At 43.5% G+C, this 27,849-nt stretch overlaps 2 protein-coding genes across 2 annotated transcripts in view; both read right to left on the bottom strand.

Annotated features, from left to right (window-relative positions):
* Positions 1-10,684, bottom strand: part of npnta (nephronectin a) — a 69,764-nt gene extending 59,080 nt beyond the window's left edge. The window contains exon 1 of the mRNA XM_079553843.1: positions 10,264-10,684. Coding sequence (XP_079409969.1) covers positions 10,264-10,334 — 71 coding nt within the window. The 5' untranslated portion in view covers positions 10,335-10,684. The remainder of the gene's footprint in view (positions 1-10,263) is intronic.
* A 14,065-nt stretch (positions 10,685-24,749) lies between these two features.
* The window catches only part of gstcd (glutathione S-transferase, C-terminal domain containing), a 66,302-nt gene continuing 63,202 nt past the window's right edge, over positions 24,750-27,849 (bottom strand). Inside the window, exon 12 of the mRNA XM_079553842.1 lies at positions 24,750-24,979. Within this exon, the coding sequence (XP_079409968.1) occupies positions 24,825-24,979 (155 nt within the window). The 3' untranslated portion in view covers positions 24,750-24,824. The remainder of the gene's footprint in view (positions 24,980-27,849) is intronic.

Below are 27,849 nucleotides of genomic sequence, written 5' to 3' on the forward strand. Positions count from 1 at the left end.
CCCGGATGTTTTTTTGTTACACCGTGTTCTGTTCAGAGCAAGAAATAGCTTTTTGGCAGACTCCGTGTACGTGGATTACCCTTTTATCTGCGCCGCGGCGGATCAACACGTATTTATGGAGCGAGGAGTGCGAGAGGAATGAGTACATTTAAGAGTGCGGAGGAAAATCGAAAGCAGTACACTTGCTTTAAGAGGCTGCGGCGCTGATAAGGTGACCCTAATCTGGGAAACAGTAAATGAACTGAATGGCTGTAAGACGGGGGTTGAGAATGGACAGAATGTGCGCGGAAATTCAGCCTCTCGAATTCAACAGTTTTCTCCTGTTATTATGATGAAACCGAACCAATAACGCTGCAACCCCTGTGCCATTGTGAACCAATTTCAACACTTTGCTTATCGATGTTGCATTGGCAAACTTTACAAAACCTGCCAAACATTTTTTTGTCATTTTTCTTAGAAATCTGTAAAAGAATCTTCGCTGAGTTAGTTTGACAAAAGGTGCGAATAATCAATGTCTTTATAATATATTCCACTTGGCTGGTTGTTGTGCCTTGATGAGGGATTTTGGCTCAGTATTCCATGCACATCGTCTGCCTCTGTCCCCTCCTGTTAGTGCCTCCATGCCAGGACCAGGAAATGCTAATGTCTGCTCCGCTGCCAATCACCGCAGTGGGGAGAGAAAACCCAGACGGATGCTAAGTGAGAGTGGCACATCCCGCTACAATGTTTGTCTATTGACTGCCGAGGAATTTAGGAAGGCGGCGAGAGAGGAGAGGAGGAGAGGAGGAGATACAATTAAAGTTATATCATGAATGGAAATAGAAACAAATGGAGAGGGGGAGGACAGCTCTGTGGCACGGGCTCAATCTCGCGATGCAAAAAAAAGGTAAAGTGAGGCTTTACAAGTGCGAGATCCACTGAGTCCACTGATGGAAAGACACATGCTCAAGTGACACAGTTGCAATAGTTCAGGGGTAAATGCTCTCCCCTTATTTTAAAAGGCGCTATTCGTCAAGTGCTTCAAGAGCCTAGAGCAGGTTCTTCTGACATATTCAGGTTAAGGCTTTCAAGTTGGTTTGCGCCAAGTTTTGCTTTGGATTTGCTTGATTTTGTAAATATTCATCAAGACGTGGTGTGAAAAGTGGGAGGAACGCTGCACGACCCTTTGAGGCACGTTCTTATCAAACAAAATGTGTTGATGTTGTTGTCGTTGTTTTTCCTTTTTTTTCTCCTTCCTTTTTTGTTATTGTGACCAACTGTGGCTAGCGTGGTATCATCTGGCAATGTTACTGAATTTAAAAAAAATAGATTAGCTTTATATTAAGGGGGAGCTCATTAAGTATAAATAAGGTGTTAATGCATTAGTAATCTGCTTAGAGTTACGGGTTAGGGTTACGGTTAATGTAGACCACGAATAAACCTATTATTTATGGCCTACTAGTATTAATAAGCAGCTTATTAATATCTTTACAAGCACATCATTCCAGGCCTATTAATTACTAATGCTTATTAATATCTTATTAATAGTTAATGAGCACCCCTTATATAAAGAGTTACAATCACCGGGGGGGGCCTTTCCATGTGGAAAGAGTTTGCATTATTCCCTCCATGTCTGGAATGGTTTCCCCGAGGTTCTCCAGTTTCCCCCTTTAAACCTAAAATGCACAATAGAATAAAACCTCCAGCTAGGCACTCCTGACTAAAAAGTGGGGGTGCCTAGGATGGCACTGCCCCCCTTTGGAACAAGACTGACCTCCACACCCTGCATGTCTGAAAGCTTAAAAAAATAGGCCACCGTTTTTACATACTGAGATATGTTCTTACCTAACCTTAGACGTGTTAATATATACCCGTCTGGTCCTAAAGACTTCCCCCCGCTCACTTCCGTCAATAACCTTTAGGAGTTACTGCGCGGACGTTGTGCTCCTCGTATCATTACGCCTCACAATATAGTGCCCCTTTCTATCTGCTTATAAAATCGACATGCTACATTTCTGTGTAAATATACTTCGCATGAAAACACTTCACGTAACTTTATTTAAATAGGGAACACGTGGAAGAGCTTGGTAGCTTCTATCGTGAGCTTTTTTGGAGCTATATGACATGTGGGAGAGGCTGCGTATGTGCTCCGTGTGCGTGACAGAGCGCACGGAAAAAGACCAGACGGGGATATATTAACTCGTCTAAAGTGAGGTAAGCACATATCTCAGTATGTAAAAATGGTGGCCTATTCCTTTAAAGGGGCTAGATGCAAGTTGGCCATTTTATACTCACCACTGCCACCACAGGCCATACATGTAACTGCAGCTTCTATATTACGCCCGTGCAAGACGATGTAACACCTTTTTGAGTTACAGTGCAGGATTTTAGAGGCAGTTGCGGTGAACAGGTCTGAGCTCATTCTACACATTAGGACATGGCTGGAACATGTAGGGGGAGGAAATACTTAATTTTAACATTTTTAAACCCCATATTGTCCCTTTAAATGTGCGGGTTGGATGGATCAAATGCGGAGGGCACATTTCCCCTCGGACAACCAAGACTATATACAAAAAGTAGTATTTACTATGTTTTCATTTATTATACTGACCACTTCATTTTTTCATGAAAATCCAACCATTACCTCATAAGACCTTTAGATCATTCGAACCAAAGAATGGCAACCTTCATGGCAGGCATAAAGACAGAAGAACAATGGGAGATTAATGAAGCGGAAGAGGGGGAAAAAAGAGCAAAGAAACGGACCGCGCTGAAAATTGCCATTGAATGAGCAAGGTCTCAACTTAGTATTCTATCTTTTATTTCTTTACCGTGGCCGCCAAACGGCCTCCAAACATTTCAGTGTCATCGAGCACAGCACAGGTGGGTTGAGCAGAATAAACCATTGATTATGAAGTGATTATGGCCTGAAAACGAAGACGGAGTCACCACGGGAAGACTCTGCCTCCGTACAACCTTCCGCTCCCATGTTATTTCCATTTAGATTACACACCGATCACGCATGCCGCTGTTGGCAGAAGTGACAGCTGTCTCACAATATGGTATTTGCTGGGAGATGGTCGATAACATACTACAGGGATAACCACACAAGGGCCGTCTATTTTATTGCAACAGTTCGTTCTTTGGCAAAACACGACGCACGATGACACAGAATCGTTACAATATGTTTTTGGAGCACATGTGTACCCTTTCTTTTACCTCAATGCCCAAAAGTAGACATTAGTGAATTGGGATGAACATTCTTGACTGACAATGTGTATGAAATGTCTTCAATACACTGTGAAGCAAATAAAAAAAGGTCTTCGAACAAACTCCCTTCTCCCTCAGAATAACCAGCAAGTCTGGAATGTGTTGTTAATACAGCGCGTGTGTTCCAATTGTGCACCTTGCCATCCAGCGGTCCCCCTCGTCAGCTGGGACGGGCTCCAGCGCTGAAGCCGACAGAGCCAGCACACGTCTGTAACCCGGCCAGACTGCTATTTTACGACCTCTCCCCGGCCCGCTTTGAAACTGTGTGAACTGCCCGACGTGGCTTTGAAAGACTGCGTGGTCATTTTTGAAGGATTTGTAAAAGAATGTGTTTTGTCCTTTACGTCACTCGCACTCTACAACATGCAGGGGTCAAGGAAGCGGGTCTCATTTTGATGATGTCACACATTTGCTTCAACAGCTTTTCTCTGTTAAGTCTTGCTTTCAATTGATCAACAAGCGATTGCGTTGCTGATGATGGGGGAATCTGACCACTGCGCAACGCCTTCTCCAGCACATCCCAAAAGATTCTCAATGAGGTTGAGGTCCGGATTATGTGCCACTCTTTTCCCATGGCATCAGGGAAGAAAAACCCATGACCTTGTAGTTTGGCTGTTGCCGAACCTCGACCTGACCAACTGCAGCAAACCCCAGATGGCAACTTTCCTCTTTTTTTTTTTTTGAGCCCATATCTCTTGGAACTGGTCACAAGTTGCAAATCCGTGGCTATAACTCAAAGTGAACTCAAATAAGTGAGAGACTTGAGAAGCCAAGTTTGCAAACTTAGTAAATTGCAAAACAAAACAAAATCCAGCTGTTTTCAAGCTGGAAAATATGTATTAGATTTTTTCTTTTCTTATTTCTAAATTGGCTTTTAACAACATGTATCTGCCAAAAAAAATAATAATACCAGAACCAAGCCAAGACAACAGAATTGAGACCAAAAAAAGTTAACAAGAAGATTTCTTTTTCTCTCTCTTTTTGTGCCCAGAGGAATCACAAACACGCTGAACATATTCATAGGCAGAATCTTCCCAAATGTTACAAAGTGGTGGGATATTGTGGGCAGATTGAAGCTGTATTGTTCTCTTGGGACGCTACAAGTCTTGGATTATTGAATCAAATCCGTCCCTGCTCCACTCGAGCATATAAATCTCCCCAGCGAACGGGGAAGCATGTTGTCTCTGCTCTTTGCTGCCATCACACTGCTGCTCTTGGCACAGTGCAATGCTTGTAACTGTATTACAAATCACGACGGCATCCTATCATTGCGTCAACAGTGCAGTCATGTCAAAAATATTTCAAAATTTCAACACATGATAGCTTTATTTATTTTTTTCCCTTTTTCTCCAGACACCCCTCGTCTCCAGTGATGCTCGGCTGACAGAATTAAAAAGAGGTGAATGTAATATCTGTACTTATTACCCGGGGGGCGCGGAATAATGATCCCAAATTGCACTAAGCCTTGAAGGAAGTCAAGCAGGTAATTATTAGTCTTAGTGCATGCAGCCTGACACCTCTTTACCGCCAAAAAAGTGAAATACGGATCTGCCAACTAAATCTGGATATGCAGTTTAAAACTTGTCCAAAGTTGTTGATGGGATCACAACTCTATTTCACCTTTTGGCTGTTTTGCTTATAGGTCAGAACAGTCTGCCATTATCTGCTCGTAATGTGCTTTACAGTGCAGTAATAACATGGCAATAGAATGTAGATGGCATATGAGATAATGAGAGACAATGCGATTTTCAGCCCTCTAAATCATTACAAGAAAATACTGCTCATTTAATTTACAGGTAAGGGCTTTCAAAAAAAATGTGGAGGGCAGTTTTGTGTTCCCTCTATTACACAATAAGAGCCAGGAAATACACCTTGGTTCGCTTCAGTGTTAGAAGAAGAAAGAACGGCGAAGGTGGAGAGCATTACTCAGTGTTTGTCCTGAGCCGCACCGCCATTGTGGGCCAGCCTCACCAGCATGTTTTTGGAGGTAGGGGAAACCGTAGCACCTGCACACATGCATCATAGAAACCCGGCTGGCTGCCTTCACAGTGCAGCGCCTCCTGGGTTTGTTCCTGTTTCAGAGCATGGTGTCCTGCACTGGTCAGCTCCTCCTTCCTCTCTCCTCCCTCCGCTCCACAACAGTCTTTCACCATCTTCTGGGGAAGAGCTTAGCAGTTCATCTGTTTTATTCTCCGATGAACGTCCGCTAGCCAGAACAATAGAAGGCATGTGTGGCTTGAGTCTTGCCCGGATACCTCCTCGTTTTGTCCTTTTTTCGGTCTCCTGTAGCGCCTCTTGTGACACCTCGACTGTGCTGCAGCTGTGGGGGGCTCTTGGTGCCTCTTAAGTTTTTCAGAAGAAGAAATCTGTAGGTCTCAAATGTCTTTAGCTCATAATCTAGCTGTTTGTTTACTTTTTGCTTTTTCAGGATCATTATGGATTCTTTGCCATCTACTTTTCCTTTTTCCAAACAAAATCTGTCAAACCTCAGAAAACATGGCAAAGACATCCAAAAGCATTCAGTCAAACAATGTGGACCACAGAAATCACAAATGCAGCTTGCAGAAAAAGGCAAAAAACGCTGCTGTACTGAGAAAGAGGGAGGTTGCTGCTTGTTCAACAACTAGTTCAATGAAGGTTTTTGCCAAGACATGTTTCTCTAGGCACATCCCTGTATATGGCACATAACTAACGCGTACTGAGAAATGGCCAGAGGATAATGTTTACTCTCATGTGGTGAAGGGGGAAAAAAACAGTTAAGTGATTACAAGATGTCAATGCAACAGATCAAGCCAGCCGCATGTTTACTTGACAACTGATTGAAATGCATCGTCTATAGGGAGCCAAACTGTGGCCCTTTTTCGCCTCTGCCTATCGCTCGAGCGGCCTTGGGAGTATAATGAGGGCCATGAAGGAGGTGCTCATTCAGTTCTAAGAGCATCTACAGCTAATCCATGCTGGGATCAATACTTAAGCATGAAAATCACGTGTGGAATGGATTCTTCTCACTGACTCCCAGATAAATGGATTGACTTGCAGGGACTTGTTCTTGCTCAGCTGAAGACTTGCACGCTCCGCCGGCTGATCTGCACGCTCTTTGCCAACGCAGGGGCATTAACACGTAGCATGAGGCGCGCTATTGACAAACATCCCGGCTAACACGCGAGTCGAGGCTGTGTAATGGTGTTTTAAGCGATAAGTGGAAATGCTTTGAGGGTGAGGCGTTGCGAATTAACAATAGGCGTATGATGTAACGGAATGAAACACAAGGGCTTAAATGAGTTTGTTCATTTAAGGTTTTCGCGTTAAGTTTAGGTTGTCTTCAAGGGCGACTGAAGGAAAAGAGCGCCGCGTGTGTCATATGCAAGAAAAGTTCAGATTGGTTCATATGTCGTTAAATTCATGCTATTATTGGCAGCTAAATAAAAAAATAAATACTGCCTTGCTTAACTTTGATACATCTGCAGACTCTAACAAGAAAGGTTGTACTCCCCTTGTGAACAAAAGTAAACAAAGCAGGTCTAAAGAGGCTCTTACTAAGCACTGCTAGCCTTCAATTTGTATTGAGAGATGTTTCACTTGAAATGATCCTAACTTTGATCTCAGTGACTCCACCAAAGACATCATAAAACAAAGTGGGATGCAGCATAATGCGTGTAAGAACATATTCAATGTTGTTTTAGACATGGCTACTGTTTATATGTATTTGATTCAACCAATATTTTACAAGGTAATGAATATGTAAAACAACTGGAGATGTGTGTGTTTTTCCCCCAGTGTTGCTGCTCAACGAAGTCTATCTTACTAAAGGTTTTGTGATCAATACAAATGTAGCCAAATAGCCAGCTCAGTTCTTATACATGTAACAGTGTAATTGCCCTCGTCTGCTTCTCCATAACTTTTCTTGTAAACTGTCTATTTTCGCTTGTACAAATCCACTCATCACAGTGCAAAGTCTTAAGAAAGTCGCCTTCTAATCTCCCCTATTAACTTTAGGCATGTTTTCGGTTTCTGTCTCAACTTCTAATGTGACAACAGCAACATAATCTGGCAGACGGCCATACTCCGGATTATCATTATGACTGTGGAAGCCTGGTATGCACCGGGTTTAACAATTTACTGCGGAAGGGAGCGCACTCACTCTCTCCTGTGCTACCCTGTCCCATTGGGTTCCTTATTAATGTTTGTGAGATTGCTTTGTTTGCCGTATGGATTAAGCATCAGCGTTGTGCGATGAGAAAATAAAATGATCTTTTCGATTACACTAGACGGATAAGCCTGTTAGCGCTGCTTTCTGAAGTGGTATGAGCGAGCCAGGCTATACCGTAATAAATGGCTTTTTTGCTTGGGTCCCAGGGGATATTCTCACGATGAATTAAAATTGAAGGGCGCACACACTCAGGCTCGGGCAAGTTTATGCCCATAAAAATTGGCAAATTATGACCACGGTGACGGGGCAGTCCATCAGCGTGGCTGTTAATAATGTACAATGTGCTGCTGCTGCTGCATGCGACGGGAAATGAGAATACACAAAGCCTTTGTTTGAATTAAAGGAGCACATAAGGGCTGCAATCTGTGCAATCGTAATGTTACTAGACACAGTATTCCTTGCTCATACTCAACTGCTTCAATTACATTGTTCTTTTGATGTGTAATAGAAAGAAAAGTTATTGTAATATTGGTATTTAAGAAAAAGATTCACAATTGAGTATAAAGTCTAGTACAAAAAATGTATAATCAATATTAAGAAATTATGGAACGTCCAATTCCAAAAGCACGAGATGGTTATGTTCCCTATGAGGGAGATCTTTGCATTGGTTTGAACACTCAGGCAAAAACGTGGGGTTGAAAGTGTGGAAATTTCACAACAATCGCCATATCAAATTTAGATCAAATTAGTTTCTTTATCTTTGAATGGTTCAAAGTACTCCAAATGTGGATCTGAACACTAGCCTGGTGAGACCTGAATGATTCCTCTGTCTGGACCCCCGCCCTAGGGCAGAGGACTCCTAAATAGATCCACGCAGCAATACTTTTACAGTTACACATGTGAGCTCAAAGGTCCCGGGTTCGATTCCCATCTGGACGGGGCCTTTCTGTGTGGAGTTTGCATGTTCTCCCCGTGTCTGCGTAGGTTAGTGGTAGGTTATAAAAAACATGTGCAATAGGATAATCCTACAGCCAGGTGTTTCTGACCACCAGCCTGGCTCCACATCATGGAGATGGGTCCCCGAGCGCCAGCCCACGCTGGCAGCTCACTGCTCTTATGCCCCATGTGACACTGAGGATGGGTCAAATGCTGAGAACTAATTTCTCTACAGAGATGAATACAGTATAACTTAACTGAAATCACAAAAAATCAGAACCTTTTATTTCATCCGATGAATGAAACACTAAATACAGCTTTTTAAATACAATTAATTTCATCTGGGCTGAAATGATTGAGAAGAAGAAGAAGGAAAAAAAAAAGATTGAACACCACGCTGCACTGAGGTTGTCATCCAATGTGTATTATTTCCCGAAAGCTTTCATATCCAAACAGTCTGCTCGGAAAGGCTTTTGAAAAGCAGAGGCAGTGGCGGAAAAGAAATCTGTGTTCTTTCAAGACATATCAACAAGCAGGTGCCGGTGAGAAGAGGCCCGTTTGAAATACGAGCGCGCCATCTCCGCCGCGATTACATCCAATAATCTTCAAGGTTCACACTCCATTGAAATGCCTAAACATGACAGTGGATTGTGCTTTGGGCCCTGGCTGTCTAACAGAGATACAGGGGGAATGCAAGGCAGTAAAATACTGGATAGAATGTTCAAGAAGCTGGAACATGTTCATAGCCATTTACAATGGAGTCAGTGAGGTTAAATGTGGCTATCAATTTAGACTGCTGGTGTCAAAATGTTGGCCTCATTCATTTTTATTGCACAGAAATTGAACCAAGTTCTTTTTTCTCCTTTCAGCTATTCCATTATTACCACAGTAAATCATCAGCACATTCTTTAAAGGTAGCTTTATGCCAAACGTCAGACCTGCTCCAATTTGTCTGAGCTTAGAACCGGCACAAAGGGTTTTATGAACAATGGATAAGCTGTATTGATTTAGAAAGTCATGATTCTGTTCATCTTTGACCTCTTTAAATTGATGTTGATTTAATCTGATCTGGAAACCTTTGGGTCTCGTGTAAACATAGCTGTATTGATCACCTCTATCAGACACACACAGGTTTCTAATTAAAGACATGCAGCACTTACAAGGCCATTTCCTCTGTAATACTGTATGTCTTATGTTCATAACACAGTGTCCTGCATTAGTTCTGGGTTTGTTCTGGACTCAAAATTCTTTACTGGATCGAGACAACAGGGAATCATGGTGAAGAATACAGAACAGTGAAAACGCATCCTCTTATCAATGTCACATTAATTTCCCATGGTGATAGCTGAAGTACAATGAAGTTGGCATCACCCTGATGGAGGCACTAGAAGTGCACTTAGACCATCTCAATACAAAAGAGCTGGCTCAGAAAAGAGACACTGATTCAGACATGTCATATTAAAGATACATATCAGATTATATGAAGGAAAAATAGTCGAGATGATATCTCGGACAAGTGCATTCTTTGGGCTCTGGCACGTCTCCACTCTTCTGTCTGCACATACTTCCACAGAGTCGTGTTTGAACACGAGGCACCGGGCAATGTGCTGTCACATCACTTTATAACAACAAGGCGCATCTGCACCGGACTGAATTACACTTAGGCAGAAGCCCAGTCCACTTGGACAAAGAAAAAAAAACATCGCTTTAACCGAAGTTGAGATGCGAAAAGGAACTGTAAGTGGATTACGTGGGGAAAAAAGTATGCGTTCTCGTTACGCGCTGGAGCGCACGGAAAGCAACGGCTTTCAATTGCATAAGGACAGTTTAAAAGAACTAAGATTAAAATAAGTTAAATGATAAAAGTATGTGAAAGCTGAATTTGTCAAAAGCATCCTTCAAACAGCGGTGTGTACTGTGCGTCCTACCTTCCGTCAAAGTCTGCACTTGCCAAGAAGAAGCAGCTGTACAATAACATTAACTTTATCCATAATTCCATGGCGAGGGGGTGTCCACACGTGGGTGTAGATAACCCGTTCAATGTATTTCCAAAACTCGCTGACCGTAAAATAAAAAATAAACAAAAAGACGCGTGGGATGAAGGCTGGATGTGCGTCTTTCTTCGCTCCTCTGCAGCGGTTTTCAGAGGAGCTAGAGTCGGTCCGAGGCTGCCTGGACTGTGACCCCCGTGTAGGTGTCAGAGTGGAGCGGTACGCACTCTGCCTGGTACACCGCGCACAGCTCTCCCTCTCTCCTGAAAGACAGAACAGCTCCCACCGCGTCCAGAGCGGGACTCCTGCTCCACACAGAGACGACTCTCACCTAGACGCGCACCGCCGCTGGACTTCACCGTGACGTCAGGAGCTAGCACGGGCGCGCCTCGGGATTGGCTGAGGACGGGCAGACGCTGCTGTTTTGGAGATGCTTTAATTAATCGTGCAGCCTGCTGGGGCTCGCGCACCCCGGCCACCCAGGTAGAGATGGATTTACGGCATCTCAAAACAGGCAATAAACCTGAAAACAGCAGAGCCCGAATCTAATCAAATGTAATTGAGTACATATCCTTCTGTGTTCACTTTGTGTTTTGAAATTACATGGTGTGGAGATCCATCTAAGGAGGTTGCTATAATGAGAGCCAAAAACAGCTTTGTCTATTTGATCGAACACAGCGGTATAGGCAACATCAGGCCCGGGGGCCAAATCCGGAATATAAGGAATATTATTACCCAAATCAGAGATCAAACGCCTGTTAAAAACCTCTTACCCCCCACTTTAACCAAGCGCTCCATTTCAGCTTTACCCAAATCTAAAAGCTTCTCGACTTCTCGTCATTTGAAAGCTAAGACCTGCAAAACTGATTGTAACTTTTTTGTTGCATTGTCGCAGCGTTTTTTAATAAAATTTTTGAAGCTTTTTTATCAAGTCTTCATCAGTTTCTCATCGGACTTTTGTCACTGTTTTGACTCTGTTTGGTTGCATTTTCTTCACTTTTTGTCACTGTTTTGACTCTGTTTGGTTGCATTTTCTTCACTTTGTGTCACTTTTCTGTGGCTTTTTTTGTTCATTTTCATTGCGTTTTTGTTGTTCTCGTCACGTTTTTGTCGCTTTTATGTTGCATTTCACCCTCACTATATCGACGCTTTATTCAAGAAGCTTTTAGATTTGGGTAAAGCCGAAATGGAGAACATGTGCTTGGTTCAGGTGGGGGTTATGAAAGGTTAAAATGCTCTAGAAATATGGAAAACACTGTCAATCCCATTAACATTTCTGAACACCCATTTAGGTCATACATGTTGTGCAGCACTGGCATTTGTAGAAAGTGATGCTTTACTTCGAGCGACAATTGGAGGGTCCGGCCCTTGGTCTTTGGACGGTGAAGAAAAACGGCCCTACACCGAGCAAACTTGCCTACCCCTGATCTAGCATCTATTCTTGCAAAGTAAAAGTTGCCTATTATGTGAATGTGCTCGAATGAGAGGTGGTGTGATCGTCATCATCTGAGTCACTCTGCATATCCAAGTGTGAAGGTTGGCACTTCATGTGTGACTAAATTTAGCTAATTATTTGGTTTCAGTAGATGACGTCTTTTTTGCACTAATTGTTTAAAAAGACATGTTGCTTCACAGTGCAGTTCCATTTGTTATGCATTTGGCTATAAGTGCCTTAGCAAACGCATTTGTTTTTTTTGTTTTGTTTTTTTCAAAGAAAAGAAAGGCTTGAATTTGATGATGAAGTAATCCCTCTCAATAGCAGTAGGCCTCAACTACCACACTGGGAAACTCAGTCTGGTCAAACGACATAAACACAGAGATTGTATCACCAACCTTCAGCTTTGTGATTTAAATGCTCAGAAGAACCTTACACCGTTTGTACTAGCCTATTAGTTAGCCACCATTTAACTCATTTAATATTTCCATCCAAAGGTGCTAATGACATGAAATCTTTCCCAGATTACCAAACCCCAATGCCAAGAAATCAAACCAGAGATTCCATAGATTATTCATGGCTTTTGGACAACTCCTCTGAAAATACCTTTCAATTCTCTCTCTGAAACCTTGCAGGGAGCACCTGGTCAGAGTCATTTAAAGGAACAGGCCACCGTTTTTCCATACTGAGATATGTTCTTATCTTCCAGACCCTTTCCAAAAAATGTGAATATCATGGAAAAGTCTGGGCATCTCTGCTGAGACTGCTGCCCCCGTGACCCGGCCCCGGATAAAGCGGGAGAAAATTGATGGATGGATGGAAAAGTTTATTTATTTCCATAATTCCATTCAAAACATTAAACTTCCCTAGATTGTAGATTCAGGGCCCACAATTTAAACAATTTCAAGTATTTAGTTGTGTATTTGTACATAATTTGATACCCTCCATAGGATGGCTGTTCATGGAGTGCTGTGTCCAAGCATATCAATGGAAAGTCTAGTGGAAGGGCAAAATGTGGCAGGAGAAGATGCACCAGCAGAAGAGCTGACCGTGGGCTTCAGCGGATCATCAAACAGAGAAGATTCATGAATCTGGCAGAGATCCAGAAAGAGTAGAATGAGGCAAGAGTCACAGCTTCAAAAAACACCGCATTCTGACGCATTCGGGAGATAGGCTACAACTGTCGGGTTCCTTGGGTCAATCCACTTCTGAGCCTGAGCCAACGTAGGAATAGTTTCAACTGGGCCAAGGAGAAGAAGGACTGGACTGTTGGCCAGTGGTCCGAGGTCCTCTTTCTGATGAAAGTAAAGTGTGCCTTTCATTCAGGAATCAAGGTCCAAGGGTTTGGAGGAAGACAGGTGAGGAACAGAACCCAAGCTGCTTGAAGTCCAGTGTGAAATATCCATAGTCAGTCATGATTTGGGGTGCAATGTCCAGTGCAGGTGTTGGTAAACTCTGCTTTCTTAAATCCAAGGGCACCGCATCAGTCTACCGGAATGTTTTAGGTGACTTCATGATTCCTTCTGCTGAGGATCTGTATGGAGATGTAGATTTCATCTTCCAGCAGGACCTGGCCCCTGCCCATACTGCCAGAAGCACCAAAACCTGCTTTGATGCCCATGCCAACACAGTACATGACTGGCCAGCCAACTTGCCGGTCCTAAACCCCATTTAGGACCATTTACACCAAGTAAATGGTGAGTTCTTCACAGTAGTAAATTTTTTGGAAATCCTGTTTTCGTGGGTTTTGTGAGCTAGAAGCCCAAATTGTGTACAAATAAACAACTAAATACTTGAAATTGTTTAAGTTGTGGGCCCTGAATCTATAGTCTATGGAAGTTTAACGTTTTGAATGGAATAATGGAAATAAACAAACTTTTCCGTGATATTCTAATTTGGCCTCTTCTCCTCCCCTCATGGACCCACACGGGGGTGAAGTTAGAGATGACCTAGCCTGGTTATACCATACCCTCGTACTCATTTCGTTTTGTACAAGGGTCTGGACCTTCACAATTGAGCTCCGTTATCAGGTGGGAGGGGGGAACTCCTTTGAAACAACTGGATCTAATTTTCGCTAGCGTTTGGTCGTGATGTATGTAATGCGCCCGCGTGTGTGAAGCAGCTATCATAACTCTATCATAACTCTTAGGAACATTCCTTGCGCATTCCATGGCTTCAATTTTAATTTCTGGATATTTGGGAGCCGAGCCAGAACGGATTGAAGAGGGCCAGCACAGAAGAGGCCTGTGAAAGTGTGGTGAAGAGGCTGAAGAGAGACTTAGGGACTGTTTCCAGACCACAGACTGGAACATGATCTGCAGCTCTCATGGAGATGACATTGACGGCCTGACCCACTGCATCACAGACTACATCAACTTCTGTGTGGAAAACACTGTACCAACCCGGAAGATACGGTGTTTCTCCAACAACCACCCCTAGGTGACCCCTGAACTTAAAGCCCTCCTGAACCAAAAGAAAAGGGCTTTCAACTGAGGGGACAGAGAGGAGCAGAGGAGAGTCCAGCATGAACTCCAGTGGAGGATCAGGAAGGCCAAGAAGGACTATGGTGAGAAGCTGGAGCAGAAGCTGGCGCAGGGCAACGCACGGGACGTGTGGAGGGGACTGAAGAACATCTCCGGTTTTGGACAGAGTGCCAGAGACCATGGAGACCAGCGCGGTGCGGATGAATTCAACGAACATTTCAACCGGTTTGATTCTCCCCCCACTCCCTCCTCTTCACACGTCTCCAGCCCAGTGGACACTGCCCCCCTCCCCCGACCACCTTCACCTGCCTCCAGCCTCCCTGCACCCACGTCTCCAGCCCCCACCATACGGACTTCCTCTAGCACCTGCCCAACCCCCGGCAGTCCCCTACTCACTCCCCCCTCTCCATCACACCGGACCAGGTGAGGAGGGAGCTGAGGCGACTGAAGCGGGGGAAAGCTGCAGGACCAAATGACATCAGTCCCAGGCTGCTGAGGACCTGTGCAGACCAGCTCTCCGAGGTCCTCTGAGCCTGGAGAAGGTCCCCGTCCTGTGGAAGACGCGGGAGTGGATGAACATCTCAGCGCATGGACCATCGACTACCTCACGGACCGACCACAGTATGTGCGGCTGTGAGTCTGAGGTGGTCGTCTGCAGCACCGGGGCCCCTCAGGGCACCGTCCTCTCACCGTTTCTCTTCACCATCTACACATCGGACTTCACATACAACACGGACAGCTGTCATCTCCAGAAGTTCTCCGACGACTCCACCATCGTGGGCTGTGTGTCTAAGGGGAACGACCTGGAGTACTGGTCAGTCATCATAGACTTTGTGGACTGGTGTTAGCGCAACCACCTGTGCTTGAACATCAGTAAGACGAAGGAGATGGTGATCGACTTCACGAGGAAGCCACTACCGCACACACCGCTGAACATCCAGGGGGAGGACATTGAGGAGGTGGACAGTTTCAAGTACCAGGGTGTTCACCTCAACAATGAACTGGACTGGTCCCACAACACCAACTCCCTGTACAAGAAGGGCCAAAGTCGCCTCCACCTTCTGAGGAGACTGAGGTCCTTCGGAGTGAGCAGGCTTCTGCTCAGGACTTTTTATGACTCTGTGGTAGCCTCTGCTCTCCACTACGCTGCCGTGTGCTGGGCCCCGGGCAGCACAGAGCGGGACAAGAACAGACTGAACAAGCTGGTCAGGAGGGCCAGCTCCGTCCTGGGCTGCCCCCCTGGACTCTGTGGAGGAGGTGAGTGACAGGAGGGTGTTAGCCAAGCTCACCTCCATCATGGACAACACCTCCCACCCACTGCACGGGACTGTAGAAGAGCTGTGCAGCTCTCTCAGTGGCAGACTGAGACACCCTCAGTGCAGGACGGAGCGCTACCGCAAAGCCTTCATCCCCACTGCTGTCAGACTGTGCAATAAGACTGTAAAGTAACATGTGCAATAATCTCTGCATCAGCTGCACTTTATTAACTCTGAGTGATCTTCTTGAACGCCGACTGTAACAAGTGAATTTCTCTTTTGTGAGATCAATAAAGGATTATCTTATCTTATCTTATCTTATCTTATCTTATCTTATCTTATCTTATCTTATATAGTGATAACTCTGCACCTTTAGAAATAGATGCACACAAAGAGTAGTGCGTATCAGTTTTCTAAAAGGATAAACTAGTGTGTGATGTTGTAATAGCCGACCTGAGAAAACAAGGTCAAAATCAATGTGTTTGAGTAGATTTTGCTGTGGGAAACGAACGCGCTGGTGTTTTGATATCATTACTGCAGGAGATTTACTGTCACTGACAGCTCTTGATACATGGCACTCTCTCCCTGTTCCGCCCCGTCACCGATCTGATCCGAATCTATGTTCCCCCGCAACCCGCTAACAGCCCCGCAGGCAGCTGATTGGGTCAACGCCGCCTGTGGATAATTAGCCTATTAATCTTCAAATATCCATGACTGCGAGTATGGGATTTCATTCTGATGGATTACACTTTAAAAGATGGGCACAGGTAATGTCACTGGAGTTGCACCTCATTACCAAACATATTGATATATATTCAGGGGAAGTATGCAAAATGAAAAAGCAAATCTCTGCGTCTCAAGAAATGTCAATGTTGAACTGTAAAACTTTTTGGAAATCCAGCCTTTAATGAAGTCTATAGGGATAAAGATTATGAGTGCAGAGCATGCTCGGCAGAAATAGCAGAAACAGAAATGGCAAAATTGTACTAAGGTATGTGCCTTTTTAAGGGCCTTTTTTGGATTTGATCAAATTGTTCGGAACAAATAGTGGAGCTGAAGCAGAACTTTAAGACCGTGAATGATTATTGATGAATCTAACGTCAAGATCAGCACATTCTAGAAATGCACGTCAAATAATTACTTATAAAGGTAAAGTGTCAACGTGGTCTCAAGATGATCGTCCATTCAGAAAGCCACACTCTCCGATTCTGTGGCTCAAACAAACCATATTAATTTGCAGTAGAGCCACTAAGTACCCTTGAATAAAAAGTCTGACATTAGAAGCTGAAAGTGGTTCATAACAGTTTCTGTAAAGTGTGTGTGATTACATTATTAAGTTACATTATTAGTGTGATAATGCAATTAGACTGAGAGCTTATAGAAACATGAAGAGAGGAAATAAAGGAAGAAATTCAGTGGCCGTCTGGTAATGAATTGCAAAATGATCGACTACAAATTAATCAGGTTGCCTTCGACATTTGTTTCTGACTGTTGAGAGGGGAGTCAACAGATGATTTTCTGCTAAAATTTAAATGAGGCACATTTGCAAGTATTGCATTTGGAATGGGAAAAGAAGTTGAATTGCATTGACGCAATCTTTGGCAAGCATAAATTTGCCAGTAATTTTGGAGGAATATTGTGAAAAGACTCCAAAAATATACATATGCAGTGACTACGATTGGCCTTGTTAGGACATGGCATTTATCGCTAAATATACAGAATTACAGCCAGTTGTGAACACACTGAATATGATTTTAAGACTAAGGTCTCACACAATTTGTAACATCTGGACAAACAACCTAGTCATCACTATGTTATAATAAATAACATGATGAAATAACTATCAGATGTAGAAAATTCACATTTAATGATAATGGAAATAAAAGGGGAAGGAGGAAGAGACTTTTTATACTCTAGCCCCAGGCATTAGTCTATAAATGCATATAGAGGAGGTTGAAAGACATGCATGTCATTTTGAGCTCTTGGTGAATGTGGATTATTTGAAGTAAATAAAAGTAAAAAATAAGTACAAGTAGGAGATTGCAATTTAAGAACCTTTAAAAATCACAGCGTCTAAAGGCCTTTTCCTGCTCTATTGTGTTATTGTGATGGCCTGACGCTAAGCACACACCAAAGCACATGGCTACTTAATGTGCATAAACATAAAGAGGTAGTTTAGCGCTCCAGAGTTCTGAGTCTTAATGGAAGGACTGCAAAGGTAGTAAGAATCTCTTTAATAATGTTTTTAAACAGGTGCAGAGCCTTCTCAGTGAAAGTATAAGTTGTTGTGGACGTAAACAACAAAACATTTAGGGTAACACAAGGACGCGCACGCACACACGCACACACACACGCACGCAAGCACGCACACACGCGCTCGCACGCACGCACACAAACATACACACATCTTGTACTTCTATCTTAGTGAGTCATACCCAGACCCTAACCCTGAACCAAAGCCCCTAACCCTAACCCTAACCTTAATCCTATCCCTAAACCTTAATCTAAACCCAATTCTAACCCTAAAACCACATCTTGACCCTCAAACAGTCCTTCAAATAAGTGGGGACCACCCAAAAAAAGTATTCCAACTATAAATAACAATATACAAAATTGACGGGGGTGGAAGTGGCAGTAATAGTAGTATTTGTGTAAATGCATTTCCAAAACTGGTTATTTATAATCTGTAGAATAATTGCTGCACATTTTGTTTTACATTGTGCTAATTAGTATGGATACTCGACATCAATACTTCATAATAAGTAGCCATTTGGTATCACTACTATGTAATCGATTCGGCGCCCATCCATATCCAGTACCATCTGTCTTCTATCCCTTTATTCCTTTATGCATCAGACACGTATCCGCAGTGAGGCAGACAGCTCCCTCTGAAATCAGTCCAATCCACGGAAGAGGCTCGTGGACTTCACCTCTGGACAGATTGTGGCAGGAATTCCGATGAGCCTTCCCAGGTCGGAATGGGGAATAGGAAAAGCTGCTCTATAGTCTATAGGATTTTCTCAGCTCCACAGTCAAAGGTGGCTTTTTTCTTTTTTCATATCAAATCAGTGACTGCCCTGACCTGTTGGAATGAAGGCTTAAGGCGGTTACAGCTATCCATGTTCACGCCATATTGCTTTAGGGCCAGACACTGCACATACAAGGACACCTCATGCAGTTCTCTCGCAATATTGAGATTTCAAGGTTGTTTTGTTTTCATACTTATCGGGAAAGTAGCAGAACAAGGCGCATTATTTCATTACACTGTTGTGACGGTGACATTGGCACAGAACGTATAGCGAGTTGCCCAGAAATGAGAGGTTCCTGGGTTGGCAGTTTGCTCGCTACAGTAGCTAGGCCTGCACAATTTTGGGAAGCAAACAATGTTAATTTTACTTTTAAGTATAGCATTTACATTTACAATTTCCATTTTCAAGATTGAGTTCACAGTGCCCATTTTAAAAATGTCCAATGGGGTAGTATCACTGGAAAGAAGACAAATATGAAGTGCTAAATAATGCAAGACTCATGCATTTCAGAGCAAGTCTATAGAGAGGCCAAAACTACAGACTTAGCGGATTTTATACATAATAAAAACCAATGGAGAGATTTTTTTTTAGAGGACAAAATGCATTAATAATTTCAGGCTTTACTATTATTAGTGATCATTAAAATTGCAACTCACGTGATTAATTGTGCAGCCCTAATGAAGTTATTCTTAAGTAGACTTTATTGTCTTTGTAATGACATTTTGCTTCTAAAATTGATTTTTGTACTGGCAGCCCGTATTATCTGATTTACTGAGACACAAAATTGATCAGATATTCAAATCAAATTTGTCTTTTGAAAATGGATGCTGGTTTCCCATGCCACTGTTCGATTTGCATAAAACATTTTCAACTCATCATCAATGCAAGTATACGATTTGTTAAGCTTTTCACCGTAAAGTCTTTTGGTATTATCACCTTAATGAATCTTCACCTTAAAACTATGAAGTTAAATTGCAGGGTTTTAGGCTCTCAAATTTCTACATCTCATCAAGCACACTGACCTATTTGGCAGCGATATAAAATATTCATTTGGGCTGAATGCATTGCTGGATCCATAGCATATTCGCATCTATTCTTCATGAGCTTTAATCACACTTTCTCCGTAGAGCCGTGACAAATGCCGGACTTGAAATAACGTGATTGAGTTTGAAGCCATTTTCTCATTTCCTCAGCACACGCAGCGATGCGTTTGCAAACAAGCGAGTGTGCGAGGCAGGTAATGATTGGCTCAGTGTCATCCTTAAGTGCAAATGAATTAAAGGCGCTGCCAAAGACTAGATGGAGTTTCAGAGCCAAAGGCCTCCGGCAGACAAAAATGGAAGTTGTGGGGAACTTTCTTGGTATGACACAACAGCCTGCTGGTTCTGTAATTGGCTTATAAATTCATCTCCTACCAGTCGCTCTCCAGGCCTTTCAAGGTCGCTCCCCAAACACTCTCTACATTTCACCATACACTTGCTGTCTCACATTGCAGATGCTTTTTCTTTTTGTTCTGAACCTGCAGAACACAATTTGCAAACAAACAGTACTTTGAAGTATCATTCATGACAGTTGTTTGTGCCAAAAGTGTTGAGGAACTATAATACATACATACAATGTTGTAATCTACATACAGTAGTTACATTAGCCAAAACAGTGTATAATGAAGAAAAAGGAGCCATGGAACAATAGGTGCTTCTGGTAAATAAATACATCTATAGTATCAGATTATTTTAATCTGGACTCTAACTCGGCAGGCGTCTCCTGGTTATCCTAAAGTCAACAAAAAGGCTCACAGCGCGGCGTCATTCCAATGTTACGGTCCTCGCCTCTGCCGGAGGAGCTCAGGGCTGCAGAGAACGTTCATGTTTTAAAGAGCAGGCTCAAGACCCACCTTTATAGCTTAGCTTTTAACTGATATTTATTCTTGCAAGGCCAATTTATTTATCTCTGCACCTTACAATTATTTAATCAATATTTAATTGTTGTTAATGTGACAGGGTAGCCCTTTGCGCTCCTGCACGTAGTGCCTGACGAGGTGAGAGGGCGCACTATAAAAAGGAGGGTTCGTTACGCAGCCCGACCTCTCACCTCTGACGTCACCCGCTGCGTGGCCGAACACAGGAAGCGAGGGCTTCCACTGTTTAGGCCGGCTACCTTGGGCCAAACATGCGCTTCAGTGGCCGAATTTGTGCGCGGAAAGCCAGCAATTCAATAGCGCTTTTGGTGAGTTAAGTGACAACATCCTTTACTTTTATTTGTATGTTAGTTTAAAACCTGGTTGTTTTTAGCGCGGGGTCCAGTGCGCGTCCTGCTCTCCGGGTGCTGTCACCATGGGGGAGGGTCGTAGCCCTGTGTCGCGCAGGTGTGCGTAATGTGAGCGCTTCGCTTTTATCCCACGGTATGTTGTTGCAGACGCTTCACAAACCTTGTGTAGCTTCGAATTTATGTTGAACTAAAACTTAACCTTGTCAAACAGGGTCCTTCCTTCCTTCTGAGAAAATGCAAGTCTGTTCGTCGCTATGTTGATCCCTCATCGCAACCCTGCACAGCCCAAATTCAGAGACCTCTTTGATAGCAGTGGTCTGTTAGGGCAGAGGGCTTCGGACTCACACCGCCCCTCGTCAGTCCCCTCATCCATTGCTGGACCGTCACTCCAGGTAAAAGGTGTGATGGACACGTGGGGCTGCTGAATCTGGGCCGCCAGCCGTTCCGCAAGGACTTGACTAGCAATGGGTTTTCTCTGCTGTTTTTGTTTTCTTTAATTTCAATCTGCAAGTTTTGTATTTGCACCGCTCATGTAACCTGCTCTCAACTCAAATGAACTAAAAATATATTTAAATCCAAAGTAATAAAAACAATATATTTTTTATAAACCTGTCTCTGTCCTACCTAGTCCAACGAACCTGTGTGACCTTAGCGTGGGGTAAAGTCAATACTGGGTTCTCTGACCCACAATTCAGAGTGGCGTTGTGATCACTGTAAAGCAATGCAGTTAACAAGTGGGCTACTGCCTCGGTCTGCTACAAATTGGCGTTGTCTGGCTGGACGGACTTAAATTGGACAGAGACATTGGTTTGTTTTATTCTAATCAGAACATTTAAGAGGTTCATGTGGACTTGTAAACATTGGCCTGTGTCAAATTTTTATAGAGGTTTACCTAAAAGTGTGGTTTAGCCTCTGTATGTTAAGCTTTTTGTGTATTGCATGATTTTCATTGTGTGGATTGCTTTTGTAGTGCTTTCGTTGCCATTTTGTTTTGTAAACAAAGGCTTATGTACGCAGTCTGCTATTGTACATTATGGTACCTCTCAAGTTGGCACTGAACTAGTTTTGGTCTGTCATAGTTGCCTCTGTTAACAGCCTGATGAAGAATACTGCACATGCTATTTAACCTAAATTATTTTTGTTCTTTTGTAACTCAGAAGGGGAGGTTGGAAGGACCCGTCGGGAACCTTGGGTGCGTTCTGCTATTGCGACGTGGGTGGACGTCAGGGGTGAGCCAGCTGAGATTGGGAGGTGAGGCTGTCATTGGTATGGCAGTCTGTGTGTATGTAAGGGCCTCCGGGTGGGGTGCATTTATGGGTGGCATGATCCCCTCAGTGTTCGTACTTTTATATGCAGTGCAGGGTGGCCATAAGCGGCCGGGGTCCAGTTGCTGGCAATATGGTGGGGTTGAGCCATAGTCGGTTAATACCCTTGGGAGTGGAGAGCTTTACGCGCCCTTCCGCCCGTGTAGTGTGCTGTCGGCGGTATGAGTTTCTGGGGTATTGCCGGGTTACTGCAGCGGCCATTGAATCCGTGGTGACTAGCTCTGTCAGTTTAACCTTAATAGGGAGTGGAAGGCTTCAGCGCGCCCTTCCGCCCGTGTATTGTACTCCATTTCGGTAGCTTATGTCGGTGCGGTGGTTGGGCACCGGGATAGTCCCAGTCACGGACATTTATTTTAAATTAAGGGGGTGGAGAGCTTTCACAGCGCCCTTCCGTTTGTGGTGTTTGTGTATAGGCGGGCCTTGAGCTGAATTGGTCGCCGGGTCGTCAGTTAATCGTCGGGACGACGATTCAAATGGGAGGGGTAGATGTGACAGGGTAGCCCTTTGCGCTCCTGCACGTAGTGCCTGACGAGGTGAGAGGGCGCACTATAAAAAGGAGGGTTCGTTACGCAGCCCGACCTCTCACCTCTGACGTCACCCGCTGCGTGGCCGAACACAGGAAGCGAGGGCTTCCACTGTTTAGGCCGGCTACCTTGGGCCAAACATGCGCTTCAGTGGCCGAATTTGTGCGCGGAAAGCCAGCAATTCAATAGCGCTTTTGGTGAGTTAAGTGACAACATCCTTTACTTTTATTTGTATGTTAGTTTAAAACCTGGTTGTTTTTAGCGCGGGGTCCAGTGCGCGTCCTGCTCTCCGGGTGCTGTCACCATGGGGGAGGGTCGTAGCCCTGTGTCGCGCAGGTGTGCGTAATGTGAGCGCTTCGCTTTTATCCCACGGTATGTTGTTGCAGACGCTTCACAAACCTTGTGTAGCTTCGAATTTATGTTGAACTAAAACTTAACCTTGTCAAACAGGGTCCTTCCTTCCTTCTGAGAAAATGCAAGTCTGTTCGTCGCTATGTTGATCCCTCATCGCAACCCTGCACAGCCCAAATTCAGAGACCTCTTTGATAGCAGTGGTCTGTTAGGGCAGAGGGCTTCGGACTCACACCGCCCCTCGTCAGTCCCCTCATCCATTGCTGGACCGTCACTCCAGGTAAAAGGTGTGATGGACACGTGGGGCTGCTGAATCTGGGCCGCCAGCCGTTCCGCAAGGACTTGACTAGCAATGGGTTTTCTCTGCTGTTTTTGTTTTCTTTAATTTCAATCTGCAAGTTTTGTATTTGCACCGCTCATGTAACCTGCTCTCAACTCAAATGAACTAAAAATATATTTAAATCCAAAGTAATAAAAACAATATATTTTTTATAAACCTGTCTCTGTCCTACCTAGTCCAACGAACCTGTGTGACCTTAGCGTGGGGTAAAGTCAATACTGGGTTCTCTGACCCACAATTCAGAGTGGCGTTGTGATCACTGTAAAGCAATGCAGTAAACAAGTGGGCTACTGCCTCGGTCTGCTACATTAATATTTATTTTGTATTTATGTATTTTACCTCTCGGTTTTATTTTAGTGATGCTATTATTCGATTTTACTTTTTATTTATTTTAACAATTTTTATGCTCTCCCAGTTTCCTCTGGAGGAGCCCTCTGCCATGGGAGCAGTTGTTGGCTGTGGCTGCTGTCCTGTGGGTGTCTGGGTGGAGGCATGGAGTCTACCGCGCCTTCTCTAGGTGCCCGGTGGCTGGAGCCGAGGAGCCGCTCCCGATGCAGACGGCTCCTTGGATGGTGTTTCCTTACCTGGTTTATCTGCACCCAGCCTTGTCTCAGCCTTATGTCCATTGCATCCATTGTTTCACCTTGGGTGTGTGTGATGTGCTTGTGTGGTGTGCCTCTGGGGAGTTCGGTGGAGAGAGTTTGAATGTGACAATGTGTTTGTATTTGTAGGAGGAGGAGGGTGTCAGTCTGTAAAGCACTTTGTGTTACATGAAATGTATGAAAAGCGCTATAAAAAATAAAGATTGACTGACTGATTGAGTATTTGTTTAACCTCTTAACCCCCACCAAAACCGAGCACATTTTCTCCAGTTTGGCATTACCCAAATCTAAAAGCTTCTTGAACAAAAAAGTCCAAACAGTGACGAAAAACATGAAAATGCCGCAAAAATAAAAGTGACAAAAACACAATAAACAAGCAACAAAAACAAGACGGTCCGCTTTGTAGGTCAAGCTCCAGTGGAGAAGCTTTAAGATTTGGGTAAAGCCAAACTGTAGATAATGCGCTTGATTAAGAGGTCACATTAACTGAATGTGACAGTGTTTATAACAATATCTCTAAAACAAACATGGAGGCTAATTCTTTTACTCATGTACAAGCAAGTATTTTTAAATCTAGTGAAGAAAACAAACCATATCAGCATTTTAACACAAAGGCGTTTTTTAATTAAAAACCCCTGAGGGTGAAATTGGAATATGAATTATCAAACAAGGGTAAACAAACATCTCAAGGTTATAAAAGACAGACAATTCCCAAGCCCCAGTTTTACATGACTAGTCAATCAAACCCACTCTGTTATAGTAAAGACTTCGGAGGTTAGCTTCACGTAGCGGTGCTGTATGAGCAAGATAAAATAAATCAATAAACAACAGTATATAAAAGTTTCCAAAGGTTTCTCAGTAGACCATCCAGAAACGGCAGTCGAGTTATTTGCCCTCTTCAGCGCGGCGCGGTCTTCCCACCAGCATGTTGTTTTTTGGCGAGCAGCTCTCTGGCTCCATGGTCATAACCCGCACAGAGTACCCATGAGCCTCTGCTGCCCACGAGCGGTCCAAGTCCACCAGCCCCATGCACTGTTTGCCTGCAGAATGACAGAATGATGCATCAGCCAAGAATGGAGAAAATACAAGCTACGAAATATGGCAGGGCAAGCCTTGTTTACAGACCAAATAGAAAAGTCTGGATTACTGGGAAGTGCAGACCCAAACCTAGAGTTTCTAGTTCATGGATAGTTGCTCTGTTGACCCACAAACTCTGCATTACAGCCTCTGGCCCTCGAGATGACTTTGAGGAAGATTATTACCAAATCAGAGATAAAAACTTCTTGCCCCCCACTTTAAAGGGGCTGGATGCAAGTTGGCCATTTTATACACACTACTGCCACCTCAGGCCACGTGTGTAACTGCACCTTCTATATTAAGCTCTTGCATGACGGCAATTCGGACCCGAAGTGACACCTTTTTGAGTGACAGTGCAGGATTTTAGAGTTGGGGTGAACAGGTCTGAGCTCATTCTGCACATTAGGACATGGCTGGAACATGTAAGGGGTAGAAAATACTTGGTTTAAACATTTTCAAACTCCCTATAGTCCCTTAAACCAAGCGCATTTTCTCCAGTTCGGCTTGGTCTTTTGACAGTGAGGAAAAACTTGCCTACACCTGCTTCATATGTAGCAACAGAATGGTACTTTCCATTGCTCATCTAAGACGCTGGATGAAGCTGGAGATACCAAACTAAAAAGTTAACTAGCCTGTTCAGCTGGTTAATAAGCAAACTGTTGGATCTGAGGATGCTACTTATCTCAACTCCCCACATCTGTTTAAAGAACGGCCCTTTTTCCCCCCAGCTTGGCCAAACAAATACGGCTACAAGCACGTTGTAGCATATAAAGACACTTCCCTGAACTTAGCCCCTCATCATGTTGAAAAATACTGAAAAAAAAAAAAAATCAATCGTTTGTGCTGTAAAAGTCTTTGTTTGTGCTGTTATCGTTTTGGAGATATTGATGATTGTTTTATTGGTCAGATCTAAGGTCACCCTGCTCGTTATAAAGCTCCAAAATGGATAACAAAAAAAAAATGGTGTCAAGCGCTTCCTCTACATCTGTGCTGTAAAGATTTCCGTTTGTGCTGGTTCGTTTTTTAAACTATTACAAACTTTAGAGCCTTGAGGCGTCCATGTCCTCATCTGAAGCGTGCGCACGTGTCAGGAGTGCACGACAACACACACTGCAGGCAAAAAACAATCATCAATATCTCCAAAACTATAACAGCACAAACAAAGATTTTTACAGCACAGACGTAGCACAAACGACAGACATATTTTTCATTTAAATGTGAGCATGATGGGGGGCCAGGTTCATGCTAATTATAAAGACATCACGTTTACTCGATTTGTTTATCCACACTTAGTACCGTTTTCACCTTCAATGTAAAAACCCAATGCTTAAGTTGCACCCTCATCTCGCACCTCTCCACACATTTGGAGAAGATTGCACCCAAAAATAACTGGAAAAAAAAAAAGAGGACAGTTTTCCTTCTCCAGATGCTGCGGTTACACCCACCGAGTGCCAAAAACTGCAGCACTGTGAAAATTGTGAGCTGTGAAAACTCAAAAAACATGTACAGTTGATAAGAGCACTATTGTGCCACTGAACACACGGAAAAATGGGAGAAAAAAAAAAAAGATATTGTCAGAAAGTAAAGGAACAACACACTTCATATATATACCAGTTATTATATTATTTTTCATTGTGTATTAGTGGTTACAGTGACTGATATGATAATTTGCTTATTTGATATTTTAAAGCTGCTTTGTAAGCTACGGCATCACATAGACCTATTTGTTTCTGCTTTTTGATGAGAGAACAAGCCTGAAAGCATTTCTTTTTGGAAAATACAGCCTCTATATAATGCCTTTATTGCCCTTGTATAAAACGAGTCCCTGAACAAAAATGGGCAAAAACACAACCATTACACTTCCTAATATTTCGAGAGAATAAACAACGGTATAGAAAACTTTTATCACGGCATTGCTATATAAATAAAATGCCACGCACGCATTGTTGTTGCCATATCCAGCCACATTTCACACAGTACATCAAAGGAACAAAGACCAGCGAGAAAAGAAGACGCGGATAATGGCTTGGAAAGAAATAGAGATGCTGACACATTTTGCTGAGTGCATGAATACCCAGAAAGCACTTTATAGTGGGCAATAAAACGCATTCCTCTATATAGCCATCTTCACAACGCCAAATAATGTGGGGTCTTAAGGGAGTGCCAGTCCCTGCAGTGGAAGCTTATAGAAAAACGCAAGACTAAAAGTCGTCATTAGGGCTGATAATGGCAGAGGGGTTTATACCTAAGCCCTTACGCATATGATTCAGATGAGCGGCGCAGCGTCTCCAGGGGGAAGAGGCGGCAGAGTGATGCGATTATCACCTGTGCTGCTCTGTGCAAAAGCCACTTAGAAGAGTTTTGCCTCCCACTACTTTAATAATAATTACACTTGTGTCTGCACATTCTGTACACCACGCAAGGATTTCTTTTCCACGGCGAGGGCTTTGTGCGGAAATCTCCGGGGAATAGGGCTTGTGATCTGCCGAAATCAAAAAGTAAATGCAGATTGGAATTATCTTATTAAGAAGAGAGTGTTGGCCCACTGCTTCATGATTTTAAACAAGTGAGCAAAGAGTTGATTTATCCCTTGTTAAAACAGAACTAAGTAACTCATGCCCCTAGAGGCCACGAGCGCCACTGCAGGTGTCATAGCATGTTTCGTTTTTTTATATATATTGTACAACCCAATTACACTATGAAGATATTTATTTTCACTCAAACTTGGCTGTAAATATGGCTAAAGTGGCGCTAGCCTGCAGTTAGCTTTGCCCGTTAGCCTGTTAGCTTCTTCTTCGTGATTCTATTAGTGTGTATTGCGCCTCCGACCCGA

The sequence above is a fragment of the Gobius niger genome (assembly GCF_951799975.1).
Source record: "Gobius niger genome assembly, chromosome: 3".
In the NCBI taxonomy this organism is placed as follows: domain Eukaryota; kingdom Metazoa; phylum Chordata; class Actinopteri; order Gobiiformes; family Gobiidae; genus Gobius; species Gobius niger.